At 41.6% G+C, this 17,153-nt stretch overlaps 1 protein-coding gene across 1 annotated transcript; it reads right to left on the bottom strand.

The window, feature by feature from the left end:
* Nucleotides 1-13,091: 13,091 nt before the first annotated feature.
* On the bottom strand, nucleotides 13,092-16,250 carry GJD2 (gap junction protein delta 2). The gene is made up of 2 exons (XM_020992065.2): nucleotides 15,641-16,250; nucleotides 13,092-14,670 (listed from the first exon to the last, which is right to left on the bottom strand). Exons 1-2 carry the CDS (start codon nucleotides 15,709-15,711, stop codon nucleotides 13,773-13,775), a joined length of 969 nt encoding a protein of 322 aa, XP_020847724.1. The 5' UTR covers nucleotides 15,712-16,250; the 3' UTR covers nucleotides 13,092-13,772.
* Nucleotides 16,251-17,153: the final 903 nt, after the last annotated feature.

The following is a 17,153-nucleotide window of genomic DNA, read 5'->3' on the forward strand; positions in this document are numbered from 1 at the left end:
CAAAGAAGATTACAAATATTGGGATGTAGAGAGAGAATTCAAGAGAAGTCTTTATGCAGAAGGAGCTAGCTCTTGAGGGAAACCAGAAAGTCTAAAGTGAAGGTAAAGAGAGAATGCTTTCCGGGCATGGGGGACACCCAGTGCAAAGGTGTGGAGGTGGGAATTAGAATCTCAATTATGAGAAACAAATAGAAGACAAGATTGGCTGAACCATAAATGGTGGGAATGGGAAGGAGAATTGGCTTCGTCTAAAGCAGAAACAGCCCATCACAAAAATAACCAACCACCATTTAGCCCTGGCTCTGCCTTCAATCAATGAATTAATTAAGCAATATGCATACAATTTATTAGATTGTTTATTAAATGTATTAAATAAATATTTATCGAACACTTACTATATGAGAGGCATTGTCCTGGGTGCTGGGCATACAATGACCAAAATAAAATAGTCCTTCCCTTTAAGGAGCTTATGTTTGAGAGTAAGAAACAACATGCACTTACATAGGTATATCTACAAAACAGATACAAGATAACCTTGGATGAGGAGTAGCTATTGGGAACAAGAAAGTCTTTTTTTTTTCTGCTTTTTGGTGAGGCAATTGAGGTTAAGTAACTTGCCCAGGGTCACACAGCTAGTGTCATGTGTCTGAGGTCAGATTTGAACTCCTAACTCCAAGGCCAGAGCTCTATCTACTATACCACTTAGCTGCCCCCAGGAAAATCTTTATGCAAGAGGAGCTGAGTCTTCAGGGAAACCAGAGAGTCTAAGGTGGAGGTAAAGAGGGAGTGCATTGCAGGCATGGGGGACAGCCAGTGCAAAGGTGTGGCCTGGGAATTGGTTTTTTTTAATAGTTTTTATTTTTATTTTTATTTTTTGCTTTTAGGCAATTGGGGTTAAGTGACTTGCCCAGGGTCACACAGCTAGTAAGTGTCAAGTGTTTGGTTTGAGGCTGTATTTGAACTCAGGTCCTCCTGACTTCAGGGCCGGTGCTCTATCCACTGTGCCACCTAGCTGCCCCTGGTGATGGGAATTGGAATCTCAAGTATGAAAAACAACAAGAAGGCCAGATTGGCTAAACCATAAAAAGTGCATGAATGGGAGTAATGTGTAGTAAGGCTGGAAAAGCAGGCTGTGTCTAGGTTGTTAAGGACTTTAAATGCTGAACAGAGGAGTTTATAGTTGACCCTGCAAGCAATAGGGAGCCAGTTGAATGGGGGGAAGTGGGGTAGAGGAGGATTACGTAGACCTGCCCTTCAAGAAAATCACTTTGGCTGCTAGGCAGAAGATGTATCAGAAAGTAGAGAAACTAAGAGACTAGAGCTAAGGAGACCAATTAGGAGGCTTATCACAATAGTCCAGAAGTGATAAGGATAAGGCCTTGAACTAGAGCTGTGGCTGGTGGTGGCTGCGTAAGTGGAGAGAAGGGGATGTATGCAAAGGTCATGACATTGGGCAAGACCCATCCCTTCTTTTGGAATCCGTTTCCTCATCTGTAAAATGAGGGAGTCAGACTAGATGATGTCTAAATTTCCTTCTAGCTCTAATATTAGTTCTAACCTGTAATTTCAGGTTCAGACACACCCATTCCTGGTTTCCGAAGAATCCACTTAGTAAAACTCCTTTTATCCTTAGAATTAACGAACACATTCAGATTTTATGCAATGATTTTTTTAAATCTTTTTTATTAGATAATGAGGATGGGAAGAATTTGAAAGTGAGAAGGGTCAGCAAGAAGATTACAAATAGACATCTGTAAAAGATTTCATTCCCACCTTCAGAATGGGTAGATCAGAGGAAGTTCCTCTGATCAGACATATCAGAGGTTTCAGAATTGACTTGTTTTCAATTAAAAACAGTCTATATTTAGCTGTCCATATGCTCCTACTTGACCAGCGATGCCCAAACACAGACGTTTCAGTATACACAGAAGCAATTCTCAGCAAGATCTCCTTTTTAGGAAATGAGAGAAAAGCTGCAAAGCTTAATCGGTTCTAAGTGGTTCTGAAATATTGTATCAATTTACAGCAGGAAGGTCATCTTGGTGAATGAACGGGAGCGTTCCACTCCGCACCCTGGATTTAACTGCCTAACTCCCATTAATGTTCATAGGAGTCTCACTGCCAAATCCCTAGCCATTACTCTGGATATCTGTCCCAATCCCTTGCCATTCAGATTGAAATGTATCTTCCAAAGCAGAACTTACCCTGAGGGGGAGCAGAGGGAAGCCTCAACCACAGCCTAGACAGCGCCCACAGCATGCACGGGCTCACACGTTGGCAGTGTGAAAGGTGCTCCATTTTTTGCAAACAGACATATTAAAAGGACTTTGCTTATAGACCTGGCCAGACCAAAGCTGATCTCTTTTTTTAAAAGGGAATAATAAGCTAGTGACAGACGGAACGCTGATAACCAAACACTCCCTCTTTATTGAGATTTTAGTGTTATGGGGGTTGTCCTTGCCAAGAGGTGATGGAGGCAGGTAATTTCTGGTTGCTCTGGGAATTGTCTGGGTAAATGCATTCATGACAGAGATGCCTCCTCACATACTAAGAGCATAGAACTCACTCCAAAAGACCTAGGCTTGTTTGGGCCATGCCTCTGTCATTTAGTAACAGTCTACGTCTCTCAAAACCTCAGCTCTCTCATCTGTTATGGGTAAAGAGCCACATAGCCTAGAACTGGCCTCTAAGTCATTTAGACCTGGGTTCAAGCTTATGAGTTGATTACTTATATTACTCCAGGCAAACCACTTAACTTCTTGGCACCACAAACAATTTATAAAGATGATAAATTTATAAAGATTATAAATTGCTGGCAACAGTCAGGGTCTGCTTCATTAGAAAGACAGAATTCCTTGTACTGATGAAATCACAGGTCGAGTTTTTTTTTCTTAATGCATTTCCTACTTCACAAGATTGTTATGAAGAAAGACGTTTTTCAGCAATAAAGTGTTACCTATGAGAGGCAGAATATATTCTTGGGAGAGAGGAAAGCTTAAGAGTTAGGAAGCCCTGAGTCCAAATCTTATCTCTTGACTTGACACACACTGGCTGTGTGACCCTGGGTAACTTAACCTCTCAATGCACCAGTCACCTTTCTAAGATTATAAATTCTTTTATAAGGGCTGTTGCCAACCTGCAACTGATAGAGTAGCTAGGTTGTGCAGTGGTTAGAGCACTGAACTGATCATCAAGGAGATCTGAGTTTGAATTCCCCATCTAGCTGTCTCACTCAGGGCAAGTCACTTAATCTCTCTCAGCTTCTGTTACTCATCTATAAAATGGGGATAATAATAGCATCTACCTCACAGGGTTGCGAGAATCAAATGAAATAACATGTGTAAAGGGTTTTTACAAATCTTAAAGCACTATATAAATGCTAGCTGTTGTTGCAAAGGAAACTATTTCAATAGCAGTTCCCTTTACCAATGAAATAAAAAAAAGTGCTATATAAATATGACCTTCAATTATTAAAAGCTGCCATTAGAGACCACCTGGTGTCACTGGCAGAGACCCATTGCCCATGAGTCTGGTCCATGGCAATCCTTGATTTCTTTTTCTTCCAATGCTATCATATTCCCAAAGATTTAAACTTAGGCCATTGCTTATCACATTACCTAGATGACTCCTAAACCAGCAAAAGGCATAATTCAAATTATGCATAGGTTAAATTCAACAGGCTTTGCTTTAGCGATTGTTCACTCCCATTCAACCTCTAAAATAGCCATTTCTTTCTCCTGCTAAATCAATATGACTAACCCATAAGGTATATATCTGTTGACTTCATTAGGTTGCTACAACAAAAGCACTTTGTACGGGGGCGGCTAGGTGGCGCAGTGCATACAGCACCGGCCCTGAAGTCAGGAGGACCTGAGTTCAAATGTGGCCTCAGACCAAACACTTCACACGTACTAGCTGTATGACCCTGGGCAAGTCACTTAACCCCAATTGCCTAAAAGCCAAAAAACAAAAAAAAAATTAAAAAATAAAAAAAAAGCACTTTGTACCCCTTCAAATAGGCAGTTAGATGGTATGGTGGATAGAGCACCAGAATCAGGAAGACTCATCTTCCCCAGTTCAAGTCTCTGGCCCTGGACACTTACTGGCTGTGTGATCCTGGGCAAGTCACTTAACCTTGTTTGCCTCAGCTTCCTTGTCTCTAAAATGAGCTGAAGAAGGAAATGGCTAACCATTCCAGTGATTTTGTCAAGAAAACCCCAAATGGGGTCATGAAGTCAAACAAGATGGAAAGGCCTGAGTAACAACACCTTAAAGTACCATATAATTGTGAATAAGTGTTGTTGGTTTTGTTCTGTTTTGAAGACAGAGACTTAGAAGAGGAAGAACGTAAGGTAATGACTCTATCCTTATCCCCTTATTATTTTAAAAGATGCATACCTATGGTATACACTATGTGCTTGGCACATAGTAGGTGCTTAATTCCTTGTCAACTGATTAAGTTGAAGTCATGGTTATATTTAGACCAAAGATATCAGAGGTTAAGAAATGTTATTCTGAAGTTTTCTTGGCTTCCTTCAAAATGCTGCTCAGTTGCCTTCTCCTACATAAGGCTATTCTTGATTCCCACCCACCTCCCAATCTCCTACCCTTACTACTGGAAATTATTTCAAATCACTTTGTATATACTTTGTATTTTTTTTTATTTCTGCACCTGGTGCAGAAATACCCACAGAATATAAGCTACTGGGAGGTACAGACGTGTCTCCCTTTTGCTTTTGTTTCCCTAATGCCTTACGTGCCTGGCACGTGACAGATGCTTAATAAATGCTGAATTTGTTGCTGAATAGGATTTATTTCCTCCCATATCAACATATCTGGAAAAGGTTGGTGATGCACAAATAGGAAATTAATCAAGGGAAGATGTAATAATAGCTGACATTTCAATGGTGTTTGTGATTCCAAAATGTTTTGCTTACCTTGTCTCATCTGAACACACATCATAATAAATCCCTTAAGATAGCTAGCATAGACATTATTATTCCCATTTTAGAAATGAGGAAACTGAGACTGAGAAAGATTAAGTGACTACAGCTTGGTGAAACCAAAACAGAATCACCAAATAACAGGATTGAAAGGAACCACAGAGACCACCTAGCCCAAACTATATCTGAATAGCAATCTCTTCTGCAGCATCACCCAGCCTTCAACTGGACACCTCCACAGAGTGGGACTTCCCAAAGACGAACTACCTCTAAAGGCAATCCATTCCACTTAAGAGTCATGCTGATTATTAGGAAAGTTTTCATTACACTGAGCCTAAATGTGCCTCTCTGTGACCCAGAGTGGGCTGACTCCCAGTCCAGAGCTCCATTCTCTGCTTCTTCACACTATCTGGCAAGAGAGATAACATTTCAGTGGACAACAAATCATATTACAAAGGAAAGAAATAAAAGAATATACTGTTTCTATCTTTTTCAATAGTTATGAGATATTTAGCAAATTGGCTTCCTTCTAGGGTTGGACCAGTAAAATAAGGCCCTCTCTTATCAAAATAAGGCTTCATTAATCCACAGTTGTGTTGGTGTGGTCCCACCACTGACAAGGATCACAAACTCCCATCCCTTAGCAGACAGATATCATGCTTCTCCTTGGGGCATAAAGGGACTTCCTGTTCTAACTATGATGGAATACTACTGTGCTATAAGAAATGATGAGCTCATTGATTTTAGAAAAACATGGATAGATTTGCATGAAATAATGAAGAGCAAAATGAGTAGAACCAAGAGAACATTTTAAGAGCAACTCTGAGTGAATAAATCATTCTGACTATTATAAATACCCAAATTAACTATAAAGGACATATGAAGAAAGATGCTATCTGCCTCCAGAGAAAGAACTGATAAATAGAAGTATGCATAGAATGATTATACATATGCATACATATTTGTATCTAATGGTAGTCATCTCTAGGGGGGAGGGGAGAAAAAAAGAAAAATTTGCATGATAATTTTATTATATATTTAAAAGGAATAGCTTGTTGGACATAATAGATTTTTAGTTTCATGTGGAATCATCTTTTTCAATTCTACTATGTTATGGAAATGCTTGTTTTATTTCATAAATTAAAACAAAATAAATAAAATGGAAAAAAAAACCAACTTAAGCTGCTTAAGCTCTGCTTTCATGGGCTTCTTTCCAGGTGAATGACTTCATGAGATCTTCAGTCATTTTGGATTATCCTATTGTTCTCTATAGGTGACCCTAATCATTCCTTCCAGATTAATTTCCACATCCCTTGTGTTTTTTTGGAAGTAGGAGGCAGATCACAGAATAGATTCAGAGCTGGAAGGAAGCCTCTCATCTTACAGATGAAGAAACTGAGGCCCAAATAGGTTAAATGATTTCATAGGATCCTACATTTGCAACAACTAAAAGGGACCTCAGAGGCTCCCAAATCCAAACACCTTCTTTGATATATGAGGAAATCCAGGATTGTAAGTTATTTACTCAGATTACACAAGCGGAAAAGCTTAGTGGAAGTCGTAATAGTAGAAATCAACATGTTGATAGTAACAATGGTGCTAATATTAGATCCCACTCCACACACAGGAGAGCTTATTCAAAGATGTCCTGACGCTGACAGAGAGAAAAGTCGTAATAAAAGTTAGCACGAGAATTTCCATTATGTCACTCAAATTCTATTTGTATCTTTTTTTAAAGGTGGGAGGTGGGGGAGGACAAAAATATGTCCTGTCTTTAATAGATACTGAAGTACATTTTTAAAATCCAGTTTCCTTGGTATAGTTTCTCCACTGACATAGATCACAATCCCCCCCCCCCATACCTTAGTAGATGGCCTTCATAAAATGTCATCATCTAGTGAAAAGCCTTCTGATGATGAGCCTGCTGAAACTGAACCGGATTGGTCTCTAGGAAAGCAAACACACATTCTATTGGATGGAACTGGGGGATGGGGGACAGCCCTGGAAGTCTATTTCTGTAGCATTGGTCAGAGGTTGTACTCCACTGCCATAGACTTTAGTACTCAAGACCACAACATTCCAATATGTAAGGGGGGGAGAGGAATGGCCAAGCTTGGCCCTTATGCGTTTGTGTGTAGCTATGACTATTTCCCATCTGGTAATCACACAGCAAAGTAACTGACTTTTGATCGGCTACTGAGCTAAACCAGGGTGTGCACTGAAACCAAAGAAACCCCCTGAGAGTCTCTAGGCTGGGAAGGTGCCCAAGACCCTCTTTCACCCATAACTAGCATGAAATGCCCGGTGAATGGCTTTAGGTGAAAGAGTATTAGAGATGGAACAAACTAGACCATGACTTTATGAACTTTGGAGGGGTGGTCCTTTTCAGTTCAAATCCCGTTCTGTCTCAGCAGCCAATCAAAAGTCTTTTTCCTTCATCATATGATTAGCAGACTGGAAAAAGTCATAGGTGTCCATGCTCTGAAACCCATGTGAGGACTGACCACTTCAGCCAAAGCACACTGCTGTGCTCATAAGGGCTAGATTTAGCCAGTCCCACCCTTATATTCTCAAGTATATACGAATATGGAGATACTGTCCAGCACCCTTCTGTAGCATCTCCCCCATTCCCTTTATTAATGAATTCTTCACTTTTCTTTCTTGCAGACCTCTTTTATTTGATAGAATAAGACTCAGGGGTGGGGAGCCTGTGGCCTTGAAGCCACGTGTGGCCTTTTAGGTGCTTGGGTGTGGCCTTTTGACTGAGTCCAAGTTTTACAGAACTAATCCTTTTATTAAGGGGATTTACTCTGTGAAGTTTGGATTCAGTCAGAGGGCTGCACCGGAGAACCTAGAGGACAATGTGTGGCCTTGAGCCCAAAGGATCCCCACCCCTGAGATAAGGAATTACTTTCTTCATAGGAAAAACACACTTCTTTTCAAAGACAATCCAGGGGAGTTCCTTGTATATACTGGAAAAACATAATGCAGGAAATCATAACCACTTTTAATAAATATTCCTCTAAACCCAGAGTTCATAATTTGTAGTCTGTGAACTTTTTTTAAAAAAAAATTAATAACTGTGTTTCAATATAATTGGTTTTCTTTGTAATCCTATGTATTTTATTTTATGTATTAAAAACCATTATGCTGAGAAAATGTCAAAAGGCTTCATCAAACTGCTAAAAAGGGCCATGATCAAAAAAGGAAAAGAAAGGTTCAAAACCTCTGCTCTAAAGATATGCAATGGAATTAATAAAGAGCAACACAAATCAAAAACAGCCTGATCATTTCCCAGGAATTTGTTCAAGACTTTCTCTGGGGACTTTAACCCAGGTTCATACAGTAGAGGTTCTTCACCTTAGTGCTTCCCATCCCTAACAACCATTTGTTTTACAACCTTGCATATATTCTTTATTACTTATTAAGCATACAATTATGTATGTTTATGTTGTCTCTCACGATAGAATATAAACTACTTGAGAGCAGGGGTTGTTTCTTTTTATCTTCATATCCTCATAGTCTTTTTTTTTGGATCCCCATTGTCTTTTGCAGTGGCTGGCACATAGCAGGCGTTTAATAAATAAAATTTGTTAAATAATTGATTGATTGTCATGCAATTGATTGATGTAGCATTTGCCAAACTTGATTTGGAACCGTGGAACACTCTGGTGGTTGGGACATAGTGACTGAATCCCTCAGTACTATTTCTCTTCTACCTCAAAATCTATGAACCTATGATCAGTATACCACAAGGGACTGTATGGCATCAGAGGCCCCAAGCCCATTGTGGTAGTAAGGTGCTAATATATCACAGAATAGTCAGGCTTTGCTGGATTTTGAGAAGTTATTTGATCTAACTCTTGCCTCTTAAGAGTTTAAAAGAAAGGTTCCTATCACAGACACACTACCATCCTTCCCACCCCACTTTTCGACTGTGCATCCTTATAGCTGGGAAGTCCTTTCTAATATCTTCCCTAAATTCCTCCCACCTTACCTAAAACCCATTTTATTTTCCCTCTAGAAATATAAACTATCCCTGCTTACTCCCTTTGGCAGCTAGGTGATGCAATGAATAGAACAAGAAGCCCTGAGTTTGAATTCCGCATAGCCATGTGACTCTGGGCAAGTCACTTAACCTCTCAGCCTCATTTTCTTCACAAAATGGGTAGAACCAAGAGAGCATTGCATAGTAACAATAATGCTTTAAGAACAACTTTGAGTGAATAAGTCACTTTGGCTATTTTAAATACCCAAATTAACTACAAAGAAAGATGCTACTGAAAGAAGATGCTATCTGCATCCAGAGAAAGAACTGATAAATAAAAGTATGTATAGAATGATTTTACATATATATGTATATATGCACATATATACATATATACAAATATACATACATATTTGTGCCTAATGGAAGCTATCTCTAGAGGGAGGGGAGGGAAGAAGAGAGGGAAGAAAAAAAAGAAAGTTACATGATAACTTTATTATATATTTAAAAGGAATACAAGTTGTACATAATAGATCTGTAGTTTCATCTATAATCTTTTTTTCTATTCTATTATGTTATGGAAATGTTTGTTTTATTTTTTAAGTTTAGAATAAAATAAATAAAAGTTTTTAAAAAGGAATAAGCATTTATTAAACACCTACTGCCAGACACTGAGCTAAACACTTCATAAATATTATCTCATTTGATCCTCGTAGCAACCTTTGGAGGTAGGTGCTATTATGATCTCCATTTTACAGTTGAGGAGACTGAGGTAGACAGAAGTTAAGTGACTTTCCAGGGTCACACAACTAGGATATGGATAACAATAGGAAGCACTTCACCAGATTGTTGTGGGATCAGATGAGGTAGCATGACATAAAGCACTTTGCAAAAATAAAGCACTATACAAATGCTAGTTTCTATTATTATTATTTAACCCTTCACAAGTCTAAATCTCTACCATAATCCCACTTTGATAATTCACCATGGGGCAGAAGTAACCCTGGGTTTATGTTCCCAGGCTATGCCAATGAGCCATAAGCTTTGGCAAATCCTAATAAAGGCAGAGAAGACTCAAATGGAACCAGCGAGTAACTGGATGTTATTGTCTGAGGACATGCCTACCTAAGTTTGGAAAGGGTCATCACCAGAAAACTATCAGGTGATGATTCCCCATGCCCTGATGCTACCCTGTGAAATCATGAAACCAGCTACTAAGGTATAGAAAGAGTTTGCAATGTATATCAGCAGAGTGAGAGAGTATGCAAACTGTTGAAATCATGAATATTTTGAAATATTAAATTATAGGTTTAAAGAATGTTATCAAGTAACTTTCCCATCTTGGTGCCTAATAATTCAAGTTCCTTTAGCCTATTCCTGAACTTGGATCTTTACACATAATGAGAACGAGACATTTCACGTCACCCCCTCTATATTATATAGTATACATGATATTCCAGACAAACAGTCCTACTTGCTGTTTCCCAGACTTGGCATTACATCTCCCACCTCTGTGTCTTTGCCCATGCTGTTCCTCATCCCTAGAACTCAGTCCCTCCTTATCTTTGCATCTTAGAATCCTTCTGCAGGAAATCTTTCATGATTCCCCTGGTTGTTAGTGATCTCTCCCTTTTCAAATGATCTTCTGTGTACTATGTACTACCTATGTATTATTTCCTTCTAGTAGAAGGTAAATTCCTCAAAAGCAGGAACCATTTTCATTTTGTCTTTGTGTTCCCAGTGCCTAGTACAGTGTTGTGCACATAGTAGTTACTTCACAAATGTTTGTCCTAGTGAATTGAATTATATGAGCTGAATCAGAGGATGGAAAGGAATTTGAAGAGGATGGTCAGAAAAATGTCAAGAAGGCCTCTTCTTTCAAAAAGACCTTCAATGGGGGGGGGATCTTAAATTTAAGAACCCATATGAAAACACTTTCTTGATTCACACCATTCCAGAGGGCCCCACTGATGACATTTTCCTTTGACCTACCAGTAGACTTCCCTTATTAAAAATGAAACAAAAGAGACAATAGCTAACATTTCACAAATCATGGTGGGTGTTTACATGTGTTGAGATAATGGTACAAAGTTCTTCTCCCTTAAGTTCAATGTATGGACATTTGGAAGTGCCTACCTAAAAAAAAAAAATAGGTATCTGAAAACTAGTGTGGAATTCAATTTTCCCAGAAGATATTATAATTATTTCATATGGTATCAGGGCATAAATACAACAGCCCTTGTTTTCTACACTCCCATTTCTTTCACACCCAACCATATGCTTAGTGCTATCAAGCAACACTCTTTCTCCATCTCTCAGAGGTGTTTTAAAACATTTTTTTTACTTTTTAGTTTACAAAATGAAAAATAGAGAATTGCTTTCTCCAAGGAATAATATTCTTGGGAAGCATATTTATATTAAAGATGAAAGCCTATATGTTAGATCATCCACATTTTTCTTTCTAAAAAATATCATGCTCTACGAATTAAGGATGAAATAAAATCTTACGTATTTGTATAACAATCATCTAAGAAATTCCATGGGAGCTTTGCAATGAATGACCAAACCAAAATTTAAACAAATAATAATAATAGCTCACAAATTTTTAGCAAAGTGTTTGTATATATTATCTGATTTGATACTCATAAGAGTCCTGGGAGTTGGGTAGTGTATTATATATATTTTATATATGTAGAAACAGGCCCAAAGAGAGTGTGACTTGGCTAATGAATTGTGGAGCTAAGACTCAAATCAAGTTTTTTAACTTTGAAGCTGTAACTTTTTTCAATACCCTGCCAAGTCCACTGAACCTGACATCACACACTAGTGAAGAATACTATCACTCACAAGAATACTGAAAGCTCTAAAATGCGGGATATTTTCGGATAGCAAAGAAACATTCTCTTCTGAAATATCCTAACACAAAATAATGGATTAAAAGGCAGATGAAGTTTTCTTTGTCTTCCTGGAAAGAATCAATTTGGGAATGTGGGGCCTAGAAGAAAAGATCATGAGGTCTACTGTATCTGCTCCAAAGGTCTGTTATAACAGGGTTAAAGTGGTGGAAACAGAGACCATTCAACTCCTTGAACCAGTTCCTGCCGGCTGACTCATGACATTGGCACATACATTGAGGTAAGTTTTGTCAGACATCCAGAGAGCATCCAGATGGAAAACCAAAATGAGAGGTTAAACATGAGGTCACTCACAATTCTAAGACCCCACTACTAACCCCAACCCCCAATGTCACAAAATATACTGGTCTCTGAAACATTTCCTGTTTGAGTGATTGTTTGGGATTTGGTGTCCTCGTCAAATAAAGTTGATTAAGCTGTCCTCTCTTCCCAGTTCTCTGCTAAATATAAAAATTTCAGAGTTTCTATAAATAAAAGAGGCCCCAGCAAAGGAGAAAGAAAGCTCAGAAAGTCCTATTTTTACAAAAAAAAAAGGCAAGTCCTTTATTTGAGATGGATCACTGTTGTATGTTACACCATTGTCATATCTAAATCAAGGGTCATAATGTAAAGGAAACAAAGGGTTTCATAAAAACATTACTCCAAGTGGTACCCCTGGCCAACTCTTTGATTAAATACATAGTGAAATATTCAAGGTTATTATATGGCACTTAAATTAATAAGAGCAGAGAGAAGGTAACATTTATTCACAGTCCAAAGCAATGACTTTTGAGCCTTTGGTATATGTCTCAAATAAATATAAATAAATACATAAGTTAGCTGGATAGTATTTAGTTCCAGGTTACTTAGGCCAGTGCTAGGGGGTGTGTGTGTGTGTGTGTGTGTGTGTGTGTGTGTGTTTAAAGAATTGATAAAGTTGATGAATCCAGAATTCACATGGGATGATTAAGGTCTCTGGTGTGAGCTCACAGGCAAATCCAAAACATGGCAAAAATCAAGCGCTGTAGTGCTGTGCAAGAGAACTACATTAGAAAATAGCAAGTGAGATACACCAAGCTACAAACTCTGGGGCTCTGATAGACTTCCAAAATTAAAAACAAAAAGGGCACTCTCAAAAATTCACGAGCTAGGCAGCAGAGATGTCCTGGGGCTCATGATTCAATTCCAAACAGTGCAACAACCCTCATATAAGTATTTTTGTATTTGCATATTACAATACCCTTCCCACCCACCCCTTGCCCCTAATAAACAGCACCAGTGCAGTTTGAGTTAGAAAATTGGAGATCTGAGACATTCTACAGATTTTCATCATAAGTAGGGACCATTCAATCTGGGCTCAAATGCAAACCTCTTCAATAGCCAGTCCTAACAGCGCACCCCAAACAATTCCCTCTGGTTGATTCGTAAGAAAGCCATAGTAGGTATGCTGTAAGGTCATACATAGAAAAAGCTGGCAAACTGTCCCAGGGTGTTGGGGAGGGGCTTGCTGGTGGAGAAGAAGAGGAGCACTTCAGAGATGCCTGTCCTATGTTCCAGGAAGAGGGGATAAAATGAGGAGGTTGATCACAATTTTAATGCCAAGGAAGTGTTTCACTCCCACCATTCACCAATGTCCTGGGCCCAGCCAAAGCTCAATGTGGTCCTAACTAGTAACCTTTTGTGTCCATTACTAGTCAGGTCATGCCAACCCATGAGGTAAAGAGGGCCCATTTACACAAGAAGCCATTTCTTTACTCAATTGACTCTATAGAGTCAATGGTGTGTCATTTGCCTGTGTTTCTACTGGATTGGGCTTCTTTTTTCTTCTCCCCTTCTTGAGGCCATTGTTTAAAAGTTTCTCTGGAACCAGCCCTACCCTACGTTCGGATGGAGAGAGTGAAGCTACTTGCTATCTCTCCAAGTCCTCCCCCCCCCCCATCTATCCTTTCACACATAAGCAGAGTCACTTGACTGAGTCCTGCCAAAATTGGGAACACTGACCCGAGGCAGGTCCTTGTTGCGGATCTCATAGACTGACTTTCTCTTGGCCTGTGCACCACGAACAGCCAGCTTAATCTTGCGCCAGCCTAGGTGGTTGAGTTCAGCCAGATTGAGGACAACACAGATGCCACTCACAGCAAACATGAATACAAGAAAGACTGTCTTCTCTGTGGGCCGGGAAACATAGCATTCTACCTCCTTGATACAGGGGTAGCGGTCACACTCATACAGTCCAGGGACACTGAAGCCATAAAGGAAGTATTGGCCTACCAGGAACCCAATTTCTAGGGCATTACGGAAAACCACCTGGATGATGTAGAAGCGAGAGATGCCCTCTTGCCGACGGAGCTTGGAGCGTGCTGCTGTGCGCAGCCCTGATGGATGTGGGGCCAATTCTTTAACCTCTAGACAGTCTGGCTCATTCTCCTTGCTAGTATTCTCGGTATTCTGTAGTACTCCATTCACAATGGCATTTTGCAGCTTCTTATTGTCTTCCCGCTTGCCCCCACCGCTGCCCCCACCCCCAGCTCCTCCAGGACCCCCGATGGACTCAGGAGGGTCCCTGTCCAGGGCGAGGAAGACAGTAGAGTAACGGCGTTCCCTCTGTTTGGCAGACTGGTGCACCGAGTAGGTGATGAAGCAGAGGCTAGGGGTGCACACCATGATGATCTGGAAGACCCAGTAGCGGATATGAGAGATGGGGAAGGCTCTGTCATAGCAGGCTTGGTTGCAGCCTGGCTGCAGGGTATTGCATACAAACATGGTCTGCTCATCATCATATACTGTCTCACCCACTATGGCCACTATGAGGATCCGGAAGATCACCACCACTGTCAGCAGGATCCTGGGCAGGGAAGGAGGGAGGGAGAAAGAAAGAATGTCATGGGCTGAGAGTCACTCAGTGCAGTGGCCTGCTGCTGGCTTAGGGATCCCCTGCTCCTCCCATCCCATCCGTGGTGTTTCCCTGGTGCTTTGGCTGGGGAGCTGTCCACCATTCAGTGGTCCTGACCTAGGAATCTGAGAGCAATGGTGGTTTCTGATCATCTGGGATTTGTACACCTCCGTTTCAGAGGTCCCGCGTATGCCTATCTATTGGAGACATGTGTATATGCAAGAGATTCAGACACATCTATACATAATTCATCTCTACACAACATATATATTCATTATGTATATGGCATATACATACAACTATATCAAATGCAAACTAGGGATGTGCATCGTGTGAATGGACTCTATAAATGTTAGTTCTCCTCTATGTAAATATTGTCCTAATGTTATATTTAAAATAGTCTATTTATATGTATAAACACACAAAAATAATCCTGGTGTATGTGTGTGTTTCTCACACTATAAGCTTTCTTGAATAAATCGAGGAAAGAAGCTTCAGCTTCAAAGGATGACTCCATCTCCCTCTTCGCCCTTCTCTCTCCAAACACCATACTCCCTTCCAGCTTCTATTTAGGAAACAGAAGGGAGATCAGCTCTGACTCGGAGCACTAGGGGACCCAACAACCCGTACCCAGAGTTCCGGTTCCGATGGGGGAAGAGTTACCCCACGGAAGGGGCCTCCCAGCAAGCGATCAACTTTCGAGAAGATCCCGGGGAGATAAGGAAATAGCCAGAAGAGAGAGGGGCAGCTCTGGGCTTGAGCTGGTCCCACCATATGCAGAACCCAGGGGCCCAGGCAGGAGGGAGGGAAAGACGGGGGAAGGAAAGGGACGCGAAAGAGGACTCGAATCGTTCAGGAAAGAGGACCATGGGAAGGGGTGGGCACTGTCAGATTCTGGTCCAGCGCGGCTTGGCTCCCTTACCTCCCAATCATAGTGGAATGTTGCTGTACGGCGGCTTCCAGCAGCCTCTCTAAGATGGTCCATTCCCCCATCGCTGTGCATTCGGAGGCAGCAGACAAAGACCGGGCAGCGCTAGGCACGTCCCTGCTCCTGGCCCCCTCCCCAGTCACCACCCCACAACAGGGGGCTAAAGACCAAAAATAAAAGCAAAATAAACCTAATCCACTACTCTTCCCCCTCCCTCCCTTTTTTCTTTTTTTTTTCCACTTAAAAGAGGGGGGGGAAATCCAAGCAAGTCCAGAGACTTGGGATAGCAGCTGGTGCTGTCCAGGGACTAGGGCACCAACCGGTCAATTGCTGTCCAGCCTGGGGAAGATTCCCTGTGTGGCTTCTGTCCAGGCAGGGGGTGGGGGCGACTGGGAGAAGGTACTGGTCACTAGGCTGCTGCTAGCTGGAAAGAGATCTCTTGCTCCTGTTTCCCAGTCGGGTGGGTTGGTGGGGAGCCAACGTCCCTGCCTTGTCTCTGTCCCAGGGCAGCCCGCCCCTCTTCTTGCAGCCTCAAAGAGTGTTGGCTGTTGCCTTACTTCCCGCCTCGGAGGCCGGGCCGGGATCGCGACCCTGAGTGCACAGAGCGGAGCAGACTGGGAATCCGCGTCTTGCCGCCTCTAATCCTCCCTTAAGTAGTCTCTGCTTGCGTCACTCCAGGTTGGTGGAGGGGAGTGAGCGCCGGCGTGTTGTAGCTGCGTGCCCAAGCCCGAGGGGCTGGGTACTTGTGGAAGGGGATGAGGAGGAAGGGAGGGAGAGATGAGAGTGAGTCCTGGGTCTCCCAATTGGGGGAGGGGAGGAGGGAATAGGGAAGGCTCCAAGAGGAATGATCGCAGCTTCCCTAACTGGCCAGCTCCAGCTTCCTCCCCGCTAAGCAGCTCAAAACATTCCCTCCCCGCCCGCCCAGCGCCCAGGTGGCACCGGGAGCTCACCTGCCCGCCAAGACTACGCCCGTAGCCGGGGAGAAGATAGGAATGGGAGGTGAGGAGCTTGGGGACACGAGTGAAGGGATGAGGGCAGTTGTGTCTTTTCTTCTCAGCCATTCTAGTATTCAGTCCCATTTTTCTCCTTTCATCTAGTGTACTCACGGTGGGCTCAGAGTTGGGATTTCCCCTCGAAAGCGCCAAAATGGGGCTGATTTAAAAGCTCTAGCAAGGATGCAGGTAATCAGAGTCTGTGAACAGGGCTGAAATCAAGGGGTTTCATGGGCCTGTGGAAATTTGGCTCTATAGGTGTGAATACCTTTTGATGGGCAGTGAACATGAGTGTGAACGTGTCCGTGTGTATGTCTATGTCGACAGAAGTATATGTCCACTTATGTATATGCAAATGTCCATCTGAGTGGGTACTAACGTATATACAAGGCAGCGATTGTATGTGGACGCCGTCTTACTCTTGTTAATAGGAGAGCTAAGAAACAGGACCTCTCCTGAAAGATTGTGCATAACCACCCTCCTAATTTGGACAAGGAATGGGCACATTGTCTAAA

Source organism: Phascolarctos cinereus, unplaced genomic scaffold, assembly GCF_003287225.1.
Source record: "Phascolarctos cinereus isolate Bilbo 61053 unplaced genomic scaffold, phaCin_HiC Scaffold_3;HRSCAF=262, whole genome shotgun sequence".
NCBI classification, from domain to species: Eukaryota; Metazoa; Chordata; class Mammalia; order Diprotodontia; family Phascolarctidae; genus Phascolarctos; species Phascolarctos cinereus.

Excerpts from the sequence above, each read along its gene's own strand:
- GJD2 (XM_020992065.2), bottom strand. The coding sequence starts at position 15,711 with ATGGGGGAATGGACCATCTTAGAGAGGCTGCTGGAAGCCGCCGTACAG. Across the intron at positions 14,671-15,640 it reads CATTCCACTATGATTGGGAG|GATCCTGCTGACAGTGGTGG; the intron begins GTAAGGGAGCCA and ends TTCCCTGCCCAG.